The following is a 16,840-nucleotide window of genomic DNA, read 5'->3' as shown; positions in this document are numbered from 1 at the left end:
GTGGATTTCTTTTTAATTAATTAACAATGATATCAGTTTTTAATGAAAACAAAATGGCATGTAATGTAACCAACCAACCCACAATTATTAGCAGGAGGCACTCATGTGCCGCGGTGGCACGTACCCTCTTGGAAGGAATTCATCGCAGAGACCACCTGCCCAGCCTGACTCGCAGTCACATTCATTTGTTCAGCCCATGGTAATTATGAGAAATTGATGTTAGCCCAGCTGTGCGGGAGAGGAAGAAAACACTGAATGTTCCTCTTGCAAGGAAAGCGGGATAATTCATTTGCTGGAGCAGCGCACTTCCATATCAGAGTTTTGATTAAAGGGCCATCTGGGCATTCGGCGGGCCTTATAAACATCCACGGCCGCCAGGGAGGTAGGGAGGGACATTAACATGACAGACACGGAGCGCAGCCTGTCACCGCGCCCACTGGAAATGGAAGAATGACCACGGAGTAATTCAGTTTCGTCTGACCCTCAGCTGTCTTTTCATCACATCGATGTTTGTAAAGTCGCCTGACAGGGAGGGCCTCTGGGCGACAGTTCCCTTCCAAACTGTGCCCTCAGAGCTGCATGGCAATCTAGTGTCGCTGAATATCCATAGCCATCATTACGTTATGTGCTGACCCTGAAGAGAAAAAAAAACAGACTTTTCAGACATCATGTGGGTTCAGTATAAAAGTTAAACCTCCGTGGGCTGAGCTTGCCATTATTCTACGTGTGTATTATATATGTGCTCCAATCAAGTGCCAACGCAGTGGCAATTGTTCAAGTCAGAACACATTTCCGGATCCGTCTGATGTTGGACCCCCGAAGTTCTGCCCATGTCAGGGCTGTAAATTAGTCCCTCAGCGTTGCCAGGATACTTCATTGTTTTGTCATTTACTGACCTCTTGGGGTGCCCTCACATCATTAGTGCAGACATGTGAAAACAGATCATTGCTGTACCGCGGTTAATTCATTGGCTTTGATAAAATTATAATTACTGCCCCTCATAAACTGACTTATGGAGGGGATGGAGAGAGAGAGAGAGAGAGTTGATAGGAGACGCTCTGATGAGTGGAATTAAGAGTTTACTAGGGCCATGAGAGAGTGAATGTGACAATAGCCTATTGTAGACATGAAGCGATTGAACTCTTCATCACTAGATTTTCTCACCTGAGGTATCGGTGCAAATTGATGTGTGCTCAGGGATGTTATCTCCATGGGAAGTGATCAGAGTTTTCCCTGAATCTAAAAAGTGTATGTGTGAATTAGCTCACTTCTCCCTGTTTGTTATGCATGCCAAACAAGGAAGGTAGCCTAGAAAGGGCAGCAGTATAAAGAATAGTGTTGCATTGTTAATTCATGACTGATTATGTGGGATAATTTTTATTTTTCTCATTGAATGTTTAGTATACCTTATATACATGTAGTGAAATCTAATTGTCATCTCCTTACTCTGACCCTTGTGTTTTCTGAAACTCCTACGTTAGAATGTTTAGTTAAATTAACCCTTGTGTCAGCGAATTGTGGGTAACCCTCAGGATGGGGGGTCATAAACATTTCTTATCTTTGTCAAAACACCAGATGGTTAAGTGGGGTTGTAAACATTTCTTATCTCTGTTAAAATACCAGATGGTTAAGTGATTAATGGAGGGTGACAACTTGTGATTTTCCATGGGTGTGGGGTAAGGTATAAGAGTTGGCTTCACCCACAGATGTGTGGGCTTGTTACTTTGACATTTCATGTGTGTAACATGCTCCCGGCGTCGTGAATAAAGCTGCAGTCTCACACCAGTTGTCTTGGATTAATTTTGACCACAATTATATAACGCAACATTATACAACTCAATTATTGTCTCATTATGCTGAAGTCGTTTAATTAACTAGTGTCAAATTTTGGGTAGGGGTCAGTGCCAGTCTGCCCATCCGCCTGATAGGTGTTACCCATCTTTCCCAGTAGGGGGCATTTAGAGGGTGCTATGGTTCCCTTGGGAGCTCCATCAGCCAGTGTCTGTAGGCTTCTGCATCCCCTGTGCTCTCGCTGCACAGGAAAGGTTAATGAGAGGTAGCATGAAATCCAATCCACCGCTGAAAGAGATTTCCCCGTCACACACAATTATCCTTCACTGGATCTGATGAGTTGGGTGCACAGACTAGAGTGAATCCCCTCAGCACTCCATAATTAATGCCTGGGGTGGAAAGGGATGATGTATATTTCATCGAGTCATGCAAAATACAGGAATCTTAATAGACAATTCGTCTCTGTTAACGGGACTACATGTCGGTCTGTGTCGAAAGACGGTGCCGTAGGGACAGGATGCCAGTGACGCTTGCCCTCCATCATGTCCTGAATTTGGAAATAGTCCTGTGCTTATCGCCAAAGGCTTCAAGTGTTGGTCGTATTTCGATGCACAGGAGTGCGCAGAAAGCCACGGCACCAGGGGATGGCTCTCCGACACCTAGGAGAGGATCCGTTCCACCAGCTCTGATGTGTTCTTGGAGTGGCCATACGTGCAGGGCAGTGACGGCCTCTCCTGCCTTATCTCACATGCAGCAGGGCTTAATGCAGGAGATAGACCTGGCGCTCAAGTGCTCAGACGTCTGACTCTAAAGCTCTCTGCTCTCATAGCTAGAGCATTCTCTCCTCTCAATGCAACATTAGGATAGATTCAAATATGTGATTTTGCACTGTAGATATTAACGTTATATACTATAGAACAATTTGTAAATGTGTACTATGTGAATGTTTTGATCCTATGAATAATATTATAGATATTTGGTGGTTTAAATATTGACAATAATAAAATATTAAAATAATATAAATGCTGAAATATTTATTCAGAGAAATGAAAACAGTGATATCAACTTTAGTTTACACTCACAGCTTGTCAGTAACAGAGATAATGTAAAATGAATAATGTAAAATTTAGATATTTTGAATGTGCATGTCATGCATATTCAAAACATCCACTTGCTGTATGCAAGGTTATGCCCAAACATTGACTGGTATCTGGGGAGGAACCCTGAATTCAGGCCCCCTTGACACCCCTCCCTTTGAAATCTCTTTAAAAAAAACCCAGTGGACCTGGTCTCTGTGGAGAGACAGATCCATTTTCCTCTCTCATCCTCCACTCCTTTGTTCTCTCTCTCTCTCTGTGTCCTGTGCCCCACTGTCCCCTGCTGTGATGCATAGCACAAACGGTGGCACAGAGGGATTGGTGTTTAAGGACCGTAATGCACGTTGAGCCAGATGCCCGTGTACTGGGGCCTGAGTGGATTACTATAACAGAGATGTGCAGGTAGTGATGTGTACAAATGACTTACTATCCTAGGCACATGCTGAAAGCCTATGACAATGGATGTCCCATGGCAGGTGTGTTTGTAGGCCTGTGTTTGTTGATGTGAGCGGGAATTTGTGTGTCATGGCTATATAAATGTACACATTTAAGACAGAGTTTAAGGTCATGCCTTACGTATAGCACTTGGCACTCTGCTTTATTGTTAAGCTTGTTTGTGGCCCAATAAAGCAAATGAATAGCAGTTCAGATAGATATTCCTTCACTTGCATCCATCCACCTCTCCATGACCATCCGTCAGCGTGAGAAGCCTGTGGACGTTCCTCTGGCTTAGCCTGTCCGCTATCATTATGGGTTAACTCTCCGCCACCTCACCATCATTAGTTATAGCATCAGCCGTGCTGCCATAGCCCTATGTGCATTTACCACCGCCGCCATCATCAATTCCATGGAGCCACCTCTAGGGCACCTAATGGGGGACATTAGCGTTGCATCTGTTGCCGTCACCCCACCCCGCCCGCTAATCTCCCTGGCTCCAGTTACCATGGTACCGCTGCTGCTTCTCCTCCTGCACCAAAAAATAAATAAATAAATACATAAAAAACAATTGGGCTTTATGGCCTGGAAAGCTGTGAGGGCTACTGTGGAAAATGGAGGAAGAGGCATAGTGTGTGATTTAATGGCAGAGGGACCAGCCTCACATAAAGCTCCTCTCCAGTGCCCCCCCCCCCTCCACCCACAACCCTCCTCGCAGCCACTTCCATATTAGTCTAATTGAAACGGAAACGGCGGGGTGATAATGCAATAACAACAAGTCTGCTCGGCGCTTGGGCCCCGCTGCGCTGATAGGCCGGTAATAAAGCATAAATAAAATGGATGGCTGGGGGAGTGTCAGGGCCCCTGCTTGTTGGCTCATTGACTCTGCTGGAGCACCGCTGCCACCGTCTCAATGAAGAGATTAGACAGAAGCAGCAGGAGTGGGGGGAGGCTTTCTCTGTGCTACCGCACAGTGTCATCTCCTCACAGCCTCTACCTGTCGGGGCATGCTAACCATGTAGATATAGTCTGGGGGCACTTTTTTCAGTGATGTGATCTGTTATGTTTCTTGTACCTGGATATAGAATTTCTGTTTCCTTATCACAGAATAGCCTACTGTACCACAGAATACTATACTCTATACTCTATTGGGAGATCTATATCAAAAGATTCCAGGAGCGATGTCAACATGTATGCTTATCATCCACTTTATCCACATAATTAATCCACATAATTATGCATATAATGAACAATCATGTGTTTGACACTTTTGTAACACCACACACCTGGATTGGGTACCATGTGTGACTCGTTGGCATTCATAAGTTACGCTCTGGGTGTTCCTTGGCCTTTGTGCCTCTTGCTTAATGGAACTCCCACCCATTAAACAAAATGTCAGAGTTTGGCCAACAGGAAAAATTACACCTATTTATCAACTGGCATGCTAGGAGAATGGAATCCCTGCACGTCAGACACCGAGCGCAACCTCCACAAAGCACAGAAATACAAAAACATCAATTTTCGCTGACAGGGTCCTCCACAGGGTTAGAGACTAAGCTGAAATGAAACTGTCAAGGAGGCAATTTTTTTTTTCTTCTCTTTCAAAAGAACTGGCAAAGGGATTGGCAATTTGCTAGTTCTTCGATTTTAAGAGAATAGCTTTGGTAAGCAGTACGAAAACTTGCACAAATAAGCCCACTCACTTAATTACAGGGGGAGCCGATGAAAAATGGCTGTTGTGCTACAAGGGCTCAAAGAGATAAACTTACAGTAAGTGAATCGTATTGTGGATTTGTGGGCTGTTTATCCTTGGCGAGTGGATCATACTAAACCTATTGTTTTGACGTGGTGATAACGCTTAACCCTGTTAGCTTGTGTTTATTGTGCTCTGGTGTTATAGAAGATCCTCTGATGGAAGATTGCTCATAGCATCCTGCACTTATAATTTAGAGCTCAGCCCTGGCTATGGGAATGATTGAGGGCCTGATTCTATGGCTATTACTTGTGAGTGGATATCGGAGGGATTGTGTGAGACACAAAATATTGTTGCCTGTGTCTGGGGCTCATATGGCTTTATATCATGCCATGCTTTTGCTGCTACACAGTTACCTGAAATCCTATATGATGGTGTGGTGTGACAAAACAGTGTTGGGTCAAAGGTTGTGATTTATCGCTCTATTTAGGCCTGTACATATTTTCTTGGCCCGAGGTGCAGAAAAGAGTTCTGTGGCGACGAAAATCAATGTCCGGGACCTGGTGCTGAATTGTAACAACCGACAATAAAGCTGGCACAGTTACTGTGAGACGTGTGCTAGAAATATCTCTCTTATAAATTGCAAAATAAGTCCTCTGGGGCAGCGAGGGTGACAAATGGGAGGCAGTAAAACAGGTCTTAGTTAAATGGCTGCCGCAGGTTCGCTCTAGGATTTACTCTCTGTGGCTCTTTTCTGGCATTGCCAAGGCTGCCTTTGTTTGCCCACTGGTGTGATGTGGAAAAATTTGGACACCTTGCACACCTTTGCTGTAGCTGATGAAAAAGTGCCAGCAGTTTATAAAAGCTGTCTACGGCCAGGCCTGCACCGCACATAGAGATGGAGATCTTTCTCTCTCTCTCTCTCTCCTCCTGTGAACGTTCTCCCGAGGATGACAGCAAAGCCTGAGGCTTTGATGTCAGTGCTCATACGCATGAATGAAGAGAGGCTGGTTTGAGAATCAGGGTGAACCCCGCTGCTTGTGTAGGTGATGATCTATACCAGCAAGCGCTCTTTCATTTTGCCAGGCCACTTATAGCTTTCAGCTCTTGTGCACACAGTGGGCAATAGGAGGTCTTTATTTTGATAGAGTAGGTATTTAAAACGGTACAGAAGCACCTTGGCTGGGCTAACTCTAAGGCCATTGGTTGCTCTTGAGTGGGCACAGCTATTGAGGCCGAACAGAGTGGAGCTAGAAGTGTGTGTCCGCGAAGAGGTCTCCTGTGCATTGTGTAAAAACCCTATTAGCACTTTGCAGAGTAATTGTCCCTAACGGAAATCCAAGCCGAATTTCTAAGCCTGCTAATTTGCCCATTAGCAACATGTACACGCACTCATCGCACAATAGCCTTTGCTGCTAATTACGACGAGAACTATTGCGTGGTGACCCCAGAGCACCCTCACCTGTGCATTGGACCTCACCAACATGTCCCTGTAGGCAGTTGGCAGCAGTCATATTTTCTCTTTCGCATCTCAAGAATGTAGTTTAAGCATGGGGGTTGTAGTAGGAATGGGGAGGCGTCACTGGCAGGTTGGGACAGTGCTGTTTTATGGCACCCATTAGGGGCACCGCGGGCCTAATCCATCATCCTGGGCAACTAATGATTGCCTCCATACATCCCACTAGACACAATCTACTTGGTGGACAGGGACGGGGGACATCGTACCAGGTTTGGGTCCATTTATCTTCCCACGGATGCGCGTCTCGCCGAGCGAGAGCGGGTCAGCCTGACTGGTCAGGGCAGGGAGACTGGGACTGCTTGGGCCTTCACATCAGGGACAAGCCCACTGAGAGGGGCTGGAGTGGCCATCACGTTTGGCTCAGTGCACTAGAATAACTCGTGAGGCTGGAGAATATATTTCAAAAGTTGTGTCCACAAATCCCCCCCCCCTCCCACACACACACACACACACACACACACACACTCACACACTCCAACATCTGAACATCACAGTGTGCTGCTCATGCAGAGTTGTTGTTTGTCTCAGCATGTTTCAGTGAATTAGACTTGCAGAGGACGAGACGCTGCACCAAATATTAGACTACTACTGAGCGCGCTCGCTTTGAACGAATGTGCTGACGAGCCTGCGGCTCTCTTCTCTTCTGTCCTCTCTCTTTGCAGCGTTTGTTCTGAGTTGCCCATTCCCCGAGCGCCCTGTGTACGGAGATGTGTCCGTGACCAGCCTGCACGCGGGCGGAGAGGCCTACTTCTACTGCTTCACTGGTTACCAGCTCCAGGGCCCCCCCACCTTGACCTGCCGCAATGCCACCACCCCCTACTGGAGTGGCAAGGAGCCGCAGTGTCTAGGTAAAAGAGAGAGAGAGAGAGAGAGAGAAAGATGGGAGGAATGCATTTACACCAGTGTAGTGTTGCAAATACATTCAATGTGTCATTGGTATTCATCACAAGAGAATATGGGCACACACACACACACACACACACACTCACACACAGACATGATGAGGAACATCAGAGGAATGTAGAGGCAAACCTTCAAGTGCTATCGCCCACACACTCACTGTCTTCTCTCCTGTCTATTGCCATATATGGTTGCAGATGCAGTGATGAATCAATCCCCACTCTTTTATTTCACTACTTTTCCGCTTAGATCATGCACACGACATCTTCCTTTTACATATCACATATACACAGTGTTGGGGAGTAACGGAATACATGTACCGACGTTACATACTCAGAATACAAATTATGAGTAACTGTATTCCGATACAGTTACAAGTTAAATAGTTTGTATTTAGAATACAGTTACATTGTTGAAATCAATGGATTACATGACGATACGTATCTGTTTCATAAGTTTGTTCACTCTCTAAATAAATTAAGGCAACTCCATTTCCCAGAAGCTCCTGAAAGCTATGGTGAAATTGTTTACATGTTTAAATCCAAGCCCTGCCGTCTTGCACTAGCCTCAAAACGCAGCCAGCGCGCATTATGGAAGCGTCATCGGAGACCCTGAAATGACTGTTTGCACAGCAAATTGAGTAAACTAAGTGGAGGTAACTCCTGTTCCTCTCACTGATCGTGGTTCCTGATGTCTACAAGGCTACAATAAAACCAATCTCTAAAATAGGCACTGCATTCTAAGTTTTTTATTCTAACTTAAAATAGCTTTATAGATTATTATTTGTTCTAGATCTACATTTACGTTTTAAAATGAATTATATGGTGCAGCCTCTGAAGAATTATTCTTGCGAGTAGGCCTAGCATATTTTAACGTGCGGTTTTTGATTGTCATTACGCGATCACGTTCATTTTGAGAGCACTGATATACAGTAGCCTAGCCCATAGTGTTTACATTTACAGGTCATTTGCGTTCCACCTGTCAAATGCGCCCCTCACTTGTAGCCTACTGGGTTGATGCCACCGAAAAATCTCACAGGCACACCTTAATTAGGGTAGACTGAGTACAGTTGAGACATGTGTACAGTTGAGACACCTTAAATATCTTGCTTGCACAGCAAGCCCATTGTGATTTTTGCTATGCACATGCGAATTAGTGCCCTCTTTGATCATGGGAAATTTGAACGACACAAGTATCTCCCATCCAAGGATATCGGCAAATGTTTTTTTTTCAAAGTAAGAATTTCACTTCACCATGCACCTTCGACAATGAATAGCTCATTACACTTATGTTACTGTTAAACGTAACTGGTATCATTACAAACATTATTCTGTGTCCTAAAAACTGGCATATTTTATTGCATTGTGTCATGTAAGGTAGTTTCAAAATCTAGAGAAATGTGTGAGGTGGTCAGCGGGGGACAATTGAGACACACATTGGATCGATAATTTAAAGTAGCCTATTTATTTGTTTATTTTAATTAGCCTAGTCCCCTGCTGTAGTTTTAATGGTCACCTTGCTATTTTAAAGTTGTATCAGGTAGCTTAGTTGACTTTACATTCTCCTATGCGGGCCTAACACTTCAGCCATTTGGAACAGAAGAACACACCAGAATAGGCCTGTTTAGTAGTAGGCCTAAGCAGGATTTGATGGCCGCATTCCTTTATAAAATGCAATTCAATGCGGAAGTAATCTAAGTATTCAGAATACGTTACTCAGATTGAGTAAACAGACAACGGAGCGCTTCGACTCTCAGATTTAGTAACGTAACGGAATACGTTACAGATTACATTTTTGGGCATGTATTCTGTATTCTGTAATGGAATACGTTTTGAAAGTAACCCTCCCAACACTGCATATACACATGCTATGAAGTTTCCTTCAGTTGCTCTAGTAGTGTGTAAGGCTTATTATTTTGTCCATTCTGCTTCAATTAAATCTGAGTGGAGCAAACTTCTAGCTTACCACCGCCTCCTTGATTCTCCCAGCTTTGTTGAGGCTCGGTAATTGATTCTGGCTCTGCTACACCCTCGTGGTCAACAGCGATGTTTGCCACACCAGCTGGCGACAGCCCGCGCGCACACACAAACACCTCCTTGTGTTTTTCAGAGGCGTTATTAGCGTCTAAAGCCCTGCTGTTTTCTCGAGAAGACAGCTGATTCTCCAGCGGATCCCGCCGAACATCTTTTGCATGGTAAACAGACAACGGAGCGCTTCGACTCTAAACAAAGTCTCTCCGCTCGTCCCCTGAAGAAGGAGTGTTGTTTTGATGCCGGGGATCTCATTTGGCAGTTCCGACGCACTCGAGTCAGAATGAATAGTTAACGGGCTCCGTGGAGCGGGGGGTCAGAGGAGACTTTTTTACAGTCTATGGAGGAGACACATCCGTGTAGCGTCGCGCATGAAGGCAGGATTAGTCCGCGCATCGAGCGAAGCAAAGCCCCTGTAAGCGTGACATTTAAAAGGTGTGATCGTGCCATGGCCACGCAGGCCAGAGTTGTTGGGGCGCGGAGAGAGCGGCGTGTGCCAGGCTCGGACTGCTGATCACCCTGGGCACTCTGCCAGGGAACACATGGGCCCCTGCTCAGCTTTAATTAAGCGTCGTCCGCCTGGCTAACCTTCCCCTGATCAGGTGTGATAGCTGTGGCCCACCACAAACAAGTCGGCACTCAGCACTGACACAACACACAAACATGCGCAGACACACACACATGTAAGGATATCTTGAAAATCTGTCTCTCACTTCTCTCTCTCTCTCACACACACACTCTTTCTCTCTCTCTCTCTCACACACACACACACACTCTCTCTCTCTCTCTCACACACACACACACACACACACACACACACAGACACACACAGTCACACATATTTTCCCTTATTCTCTCCTCAAAGCTTTTCAAATGCACTGGCCATACTGGGTCCTGTGCAGTGTTACCCATGATTGGCTCAGCAGGGAGTTTCTGCAGAGAATGTCTCATTGTTTGTTGTCTGGCAACACCATATCTAAACTGTACATAATATGTCCATCTGAGCCAACCAAACGCACTGAACATACAGACCTCTTTATCTTTTTATAGCCAATTTCAATCTTGCGATATCATCATAGAGAAGGATAAACATTAAATTACAAATACAAAATGACATCACATTTTAACATTCTTGACATTATTGCAGTATGAGCATATATGTGTGTGTGTGTGTGTGTGTGTGTGCGCGCATCTGTGTACATAAGTGAGGTTCTGGGACTGTTTGTGTGTGGGTGTGTAACACTCCTCCGATTTCCCATTTGAGCTGGCTCTTAGGACTGGCATTGGTAGCCCAAGTATCTCTCCTGTCCTTCGACTCTCAGATTATTGCCAACTTGTCCTGCATTTGTTCAGGACTAGCCTCTGTCGTGGTAGAAGGTCATCAAATCGGCCAGTTGATGAGTAGAAAATTGAGCTCACGACTTCAAGAAAAATTCACCAATAACACTTATGCTAAAGCATAAAGGAGCTTTCAAGCAGGCAGAATTTGATGCAAAAATGGTTTTATTGATGCTAACAGCAATACCAACAGCAATACACCGTGAGTGTATCTCGAGAAGGCACTCCCGAACAATGGTCTAACTAGTTTACAGGAAGTTCAGGGGTGTACGGAGTGATCACAGGTCATACATCGTGCATGGGTTAAATATCGTTCGCTCTCCTGCACTCTCCTACTGGTTGTTATGAGTAGAGCTCGCCCCTGTGTACGCCTTATCTTGCAGCTGCAAGGCCGACTTTGTTTTTTTTCAAATGGCCTTGCTACAGCAGCATGAGACACAGTGCAACAAAAACAGACATCAGGATACAGAGTGCACATAGGATGGCTTCATTATGTTATTTGTAATAGTTAAACTTGTTAAAAGTTATTATAGGTTATTATATAAGAATAATGTTAGGGTATTACTTGATTGTCATTCAGGTTATATAAATACATGTTTTACTGTTCAAAACTCTTTGTCTCATCATGATGTTTACAGACCTTAGTGATAATTTATACCACGTTCCCTTCCACCCAAAGAGGTCAAGCCAAGCATCAGCATGTTGCCACCAATAGCTGAACTCACTAGGGCAGTGCCAACACTGTCTGTGTCCGAGTTCATCAGGTTAGTAGCGACCATGCCATCGAGCCACTTCGCAACATTAAAGAGCAAGCTTCCAGAGGCGGATGTGAAGATACTTCAGCGTATCAGGATTATTGCCAACAAAACGCTGCAGTATCTTGTAAGCAAGGATAAGCCACCAGCCTGCAGGCAGCTCTTCCAGGAGCCTCTAGAACAGAAGATTGTGACACTTTTGTGACACTTTGATTGTGACACAGTTGTGACACTTTGATAGCACAACTGGTGTGGGTCTTAGGACTGCATGCCCATTAAGATAGTAATTTTTGCTTAGGAGAGGTCGATTCCAAAGTGCATTCTCAGAAAGACAGGTAAGGTGAAACTATGTAAGTCTAGGGGGGAAATGTGATATACAGTAAATTATCACTAAGGTCTGTAAATATCATGAGACAAAGAGTTTTAAACAGTAAAACATGTATATATATAATCTCAATGACAATCAATACCCTGACATTATTCTTATATAATAACCTTTTATAACTTTTTAAATGACAAGTTTAACTATTACAAATAACATAATGAAGCCATCCTATGTGCACTCTGTATCCTGATGTCTGTTTTTGTTGCACTGTGTCTCATGCTGCTGTAGCAAGGCCATTTGAAAAAAACCAAAGTCGGCCTTGCAGCTGCAAGATAAGGCGAAAAACAGGGGCGAGCTCTACTCATAACAACCAGTAGGAGAGTGCAGGAGAGCGAACGATATTTAACTCATGCACAATGTATGACCTGTGATCACTCTGTACACCCCTGAACTTCCTGTAAACTTAAGGTGAAAAGTTTGTACCCTTGACAGCAATATTGCTGTCTTGCGAAGATCAGACCGAACAACGATCCTTTCATAACGTCACCTGTGGGTTCGGGGTAGTGTTGTGTCAGCATTTTGGAGGGGTATAGGTATTGGAGTTAAACCATTGTTCGGGAGTGCCTTCTTGAGATACACTCATGGTTTATTGCTGTTGGCATTGCTGCTAGCATTAATAAAAACATTTTTGCATCGAATTCTGCCTGCTTGAAAGCTCCTTTTTTGCTTTAACATAAGTGTTATTGGTGAATTTTTCTTGAAGTAATAAGCTCAATTTTCTACTTATCAACTGGCCGATTTGATGACCTTCCACCACAACACCTCAAAAGTTCATACTGTCATTTGTCTTTATAATTTTTCATTGAAAGTATATAAACTAAAGTGAAAAGCAGCATACACATGTATGTATGTAAACAGACAGATTAGTTTGTTGTGTGAACACCAATACTCTCACACACATTGTAATTTGTCCATATACATGCTCACAATGAAATTCACAACTTTATCAAATATTCAGAGAGGCAGGCTCACAAATTTATTTAAATCTAAATAAAAAGTCTGTTAATATTCCCCACACAGTGTTTTTATTCCGTCTTTTTATTACTTTTTTCAAGCATCTCCCTTGCAGTCGGTGCTACAGTATACACATGGAATACTTATCCAAAATGAGTGTCAAGCTTACGTTTACTTTTTCATTCTAATACCGTTTCAAGTGCTCCTAGGGGTCCCCTGTCTCTGCAGAAGGAAAACAGATGCACAGGAAAAAAAAAATGAAAGAAATACAAAGAAAATAAACATGGAAATAAATAGGCTTTGCTGCCTTACACCCAGACAGTGTCTCCTCTCACACCTGTGTGTCTCTCTCGTTTCTCTGTCCTTCGTGCTACGTGCTCTGTCTGTCCCTTTTTCCTCCCAGCTTCCTGTGGAGGGATGGTAAAGAACGCCACGGTGGGACGCATCGTCTCTCCTGGTTTCCCTGGCAACTACAGCAACAACCTGACCTGCCACTGGATTCTGGAGGCCCCCGAGAGCCACCGGCTGCATGTCCACTTCGAGAAAGTGGCCCTTGCCGAGGACGATGACAGGTCGGTATTACCCGCTGTTGTCTCTCTCTTTCTCTCTCTACGTGCTAGTGAAAAACCACAGGGCTCGCAGTAGTGGGGAGAGTAATTAGTTCATTAGTTGAATCATCCTCAGGCAGCAAAGAGTTTTTTTTGGGGACCCCTGATGCTCCTCTCTGCAGGCGTTGTGACGCTTCTTTCACATGTGCACACACCTGCGTTTGCTCACACACATGTCGAGCGCCACATCTATGACTGACCAAGGCTGATGTTAGGTATTTGATTTCACAGGAGAGGCTTGAAAAGGAAAACATGTGCGAATGTGTGTTAATACTGATGGAGCAGATTGACGGGGTGAGGAGCAGGGCTACATTTACACAAATGGAGTGAGCGATTAGGCGCCCTTTTTGAGTCTCAGAAGGGGCAGATTGAATTATATTTTATGAGCAATGCCCACCATGTCCAGGGGCAGAATCAACTAATGGACTTTTAATGAGACCACTTGCTGGCCTTCTTTGTAGTCATCATTCTCCCGTGTTTCGGGTGAACTGGGAGAGATACACTATGCTCTGGCCAGCAGCAGCCAATCAGATCGAAAGAAATGTAGCATATGGTCATATTAGCACATTGATGTCAAATATTCTCTGTCAGTGGCATATGTTAGCATCACCTGTAGCAGACAGTACATAGGAATAACCTTGCATTGACATTTCCTGGGTTTTTTAGACTCTGAACTCGGAATTTGACTTTGGTCTGCATATTCATTGAGCCAGCCTCTTACCACAGAGGAAAATTCTTTGTTTTTTGTTATGCAGGTTGTTTCAAAGTGTTTGACATGTATCTAATAAGCAGACACCTGGGTGCCATTTTTTGTTATCTGTGTTCAGACTGCTGATTAAAAATGGGAACCACATCGACTCTCCCCCGCTGTATGACTCGTATGAGGTGGAGTACCTGCCCAACGAGGGCATCGCCAGCAGCTCCAGGCACCTGTTTGTGGAGCTCACCACGGATGGATCCGGAACCTCCACTGGCACGGCCATTAGATATGAAGGTAAATCTCCGCTGGTATAATCACAACGGCAAAAATATAATAGTTAAGCAATTCTGATGTTCAAAAATAATGCTGTTGTCAATGTATTATAATGAATTTAAAAAAATCAAAATATGAAATTAAAAAATAATTGCTAATCTTGATATTTGGGATATTTTACAAACTGTATCTCTGAATGAACATGTGGGTATTCAAGGGCAGCCAAGAAGCTGAGAATCTACATTCTCACCCAGTAGGCATTTTCTCTTCCTCCTATTCTTGATCAAAACAGCCTTGGGTAGGAATCAGTTTTAAAAAAGAACTGTGAGCTACCATTAACTTCCTCAGCAAAAGTTCTGTTTTCTTCAAGAGAAGCACAACACCAATCGAAGCAAATAAATAAATATAAAATGAGATCAGTAGGCGGACATTTCAACTGACCTGTCCTTCTGAATACTTTTCCCCAATGCTGTGACCTGATCTGCCCCCCCAGCAGTGAGGAGGCTGGAGATTTTAGGCCCTCATGCCCCACATGCTCCTCCAGGTCCAGGGCTCCCGTGTGCACAAAGGCACCAAGCCTCACTGCGCCTCCTAGAGGCCTCTCTTCCACTTTCATTGTTTTGAGTCTGGTAGCCTAAAACATACAGGTACCCCTCCTCTCTCCTCACTGCAGTGTGTGAGCAGGCACCCCTGCTGTTTTGTGTCCCAAATCAAATCCATCAGTGCATAAATTAATGGGTAATCAGAGAGAATGAATGAGGCCATCCTTCATGGCAGTTACATTGAAGTTTTGGAGCAAACATACACACACCATTGTTTCTGGCATTTGAAATATTTTTCTTTCCTCTCTTCAAGCCTATATTCATTAAAAAATATATTTCCTGACATATACTGTACCTATTAGCACTTCTATATTTATAAAAGGAATGGAAATAATAAAATCGGGCACAAGCTGCCATATGCCATACAATGCAAAAATTATTTTATAATTGGATGCTAATATAATTGGAGGATGATTCCAATTACATGCATTTTTCAATGGCTCAATCAAATTACATTTTCCAAGTGTTATTAAATGTATATAGCCTTTTGGCTTTCTTTAAGTCCATTATGTAATACAGCTCAGTCTGTAGGCAGTCGTTCATTAGTAGCCTACAGAACAGCACTTATACTGTTGCAGATGGTGTGGTGGCTCATTCAGGAAAAGTGTATACAAAAACCCTCCACATTTATATTGCCCATATGAATGAATGCCATTCTGTAGCATATTGTGAGGTATGAGCTGTAAATAAATGTTTTATTTGGCATGGTTATTAATAATAGTGCCATCACATTTTTCCTATGTTTTAAATGTATATGTTTGTAATGAAAATTATTTAGAATAAACTAGAATATACTTGCACATTTTATTGCATGAGTCACTGGTGACCTAAGGGGACAAAAAATATGATAAATTTACACCCTTCAAAAGATGTTTCCAGAAATGCATAATTTTCTCGCATTCAATCCAATACCTGTTTGATATGCTAGGCTGATTTTGGAGTCAAAACATTTTAATATTTGTTTGCCCTGTCAGCATTCATAAACAGCTCTGCTGTTTTCCCCTGCATTGCTTGACCTTGGTTATCAAAACTAATAAGCTATGAGGGCCTTGCAAATCCCAGCTCTTGACTCGTCATAAAAAATTAAGCTGGTGCCGTATGTGAATGCACTCTCTCACCCACAACTTTAGAAAAGGCTCATTTGCTGATTTTCATGAACTTCTTTTGCCAACCGGCACACCTGCATATTTTCAGATTCACTCAGAACCAGCTGCCCCCACCCCCTCCCCCTTTTCTCCTTTTTTTTTGAATCACATTGAATTTGATAATGCGATACCAGGGAAATCATTGGAATGGGGTTGAAAATGAATCAATTCCTCCTCGCGATGGAGGGCGAAATAGTCTGAGGATCTACTGTTGCCAATCTGAATAATGCATGGGTGATGTGACTGGTGCTAAGATGGGAAAGAGCTTCTATAATTGGCTGAATCACCTGTGTGCGCTCCGACGTGGACCTGGTGTGGAATATGAAGCACCTCGGCGACGGACCAAACGCTCAAATGTTACAAATTTCTCCAGTCTGGGGCGTGCTAGAACAGGGAAGCACCTGCAGGCATATCAATGCCAAACATCAGACACTTTAGTGCTGCTGCCTGAACATCCTCATTGCAGTGTGGTCCCTGTCGACTTGCGTTGAGCTCCACTCAGGAAACATTAAAAGCTCAACCAGGCGTTTTTGTTTGTTTGTTTATTTGAGTGGGTTTGTTTACTCGGCAGCAGTACCTTTCAGTGATTCTACACTGCAGTGGTTGGTAAAAAAA

The 16,840-nt window shown here is 43.8% G+C and overlaps 1 protein-coding gene across 4 annotated transcripts in view; it reads left to right on the top strand.

The window, feature by feature from the left end:
* The window catches only part of sez6b (seizure related 6 homolog b), a 153,484-nt gene that overhangs the window by 118,320 nt on the left and 18,324 nt on the right, over window positions 1-16,840 (top strand). For all 4 annotated transcript variants that reach the window (XM_048264412.1, XM_048264411.1, XM_048264410.1 and 1 more), the window contains exons 5-7: window positions 7,198-7,383; window positions 13,301-13,469; window positions 14,333-14,499. In XM_048264412.1, the coding sequence (XP_048120369.1) occupies window positions 7,198-7,383; window positions 13,301-13,469; window positions 14,333-14,499 (522 nt within the window). The remainder of the gene's footprint in view (window positions 1-7,197; window positions 7,384-13,300; window positions 13,470-14,332; window positions 14,500-16,840) is intronic.

Source organism: Alosa alosa, chromosome 15 (assembly GCF_017589495.1).
Source record: "Alosa alosa isolate M-15738 ecotype Scorff River chromosome 15, AALO_Geno_1.1, whole genome shotgun sequence".
In the NCBI taxonomy this organism is placed as follows: Eukaryota; Metazoa; Chordata; class Actinopteri; order Clupeiformes; family Clupeidae; genus Alosa; species Alosa alosa.
This window is presented reverse-complemented; position numbering and strand designations above follow the sequence as displayed.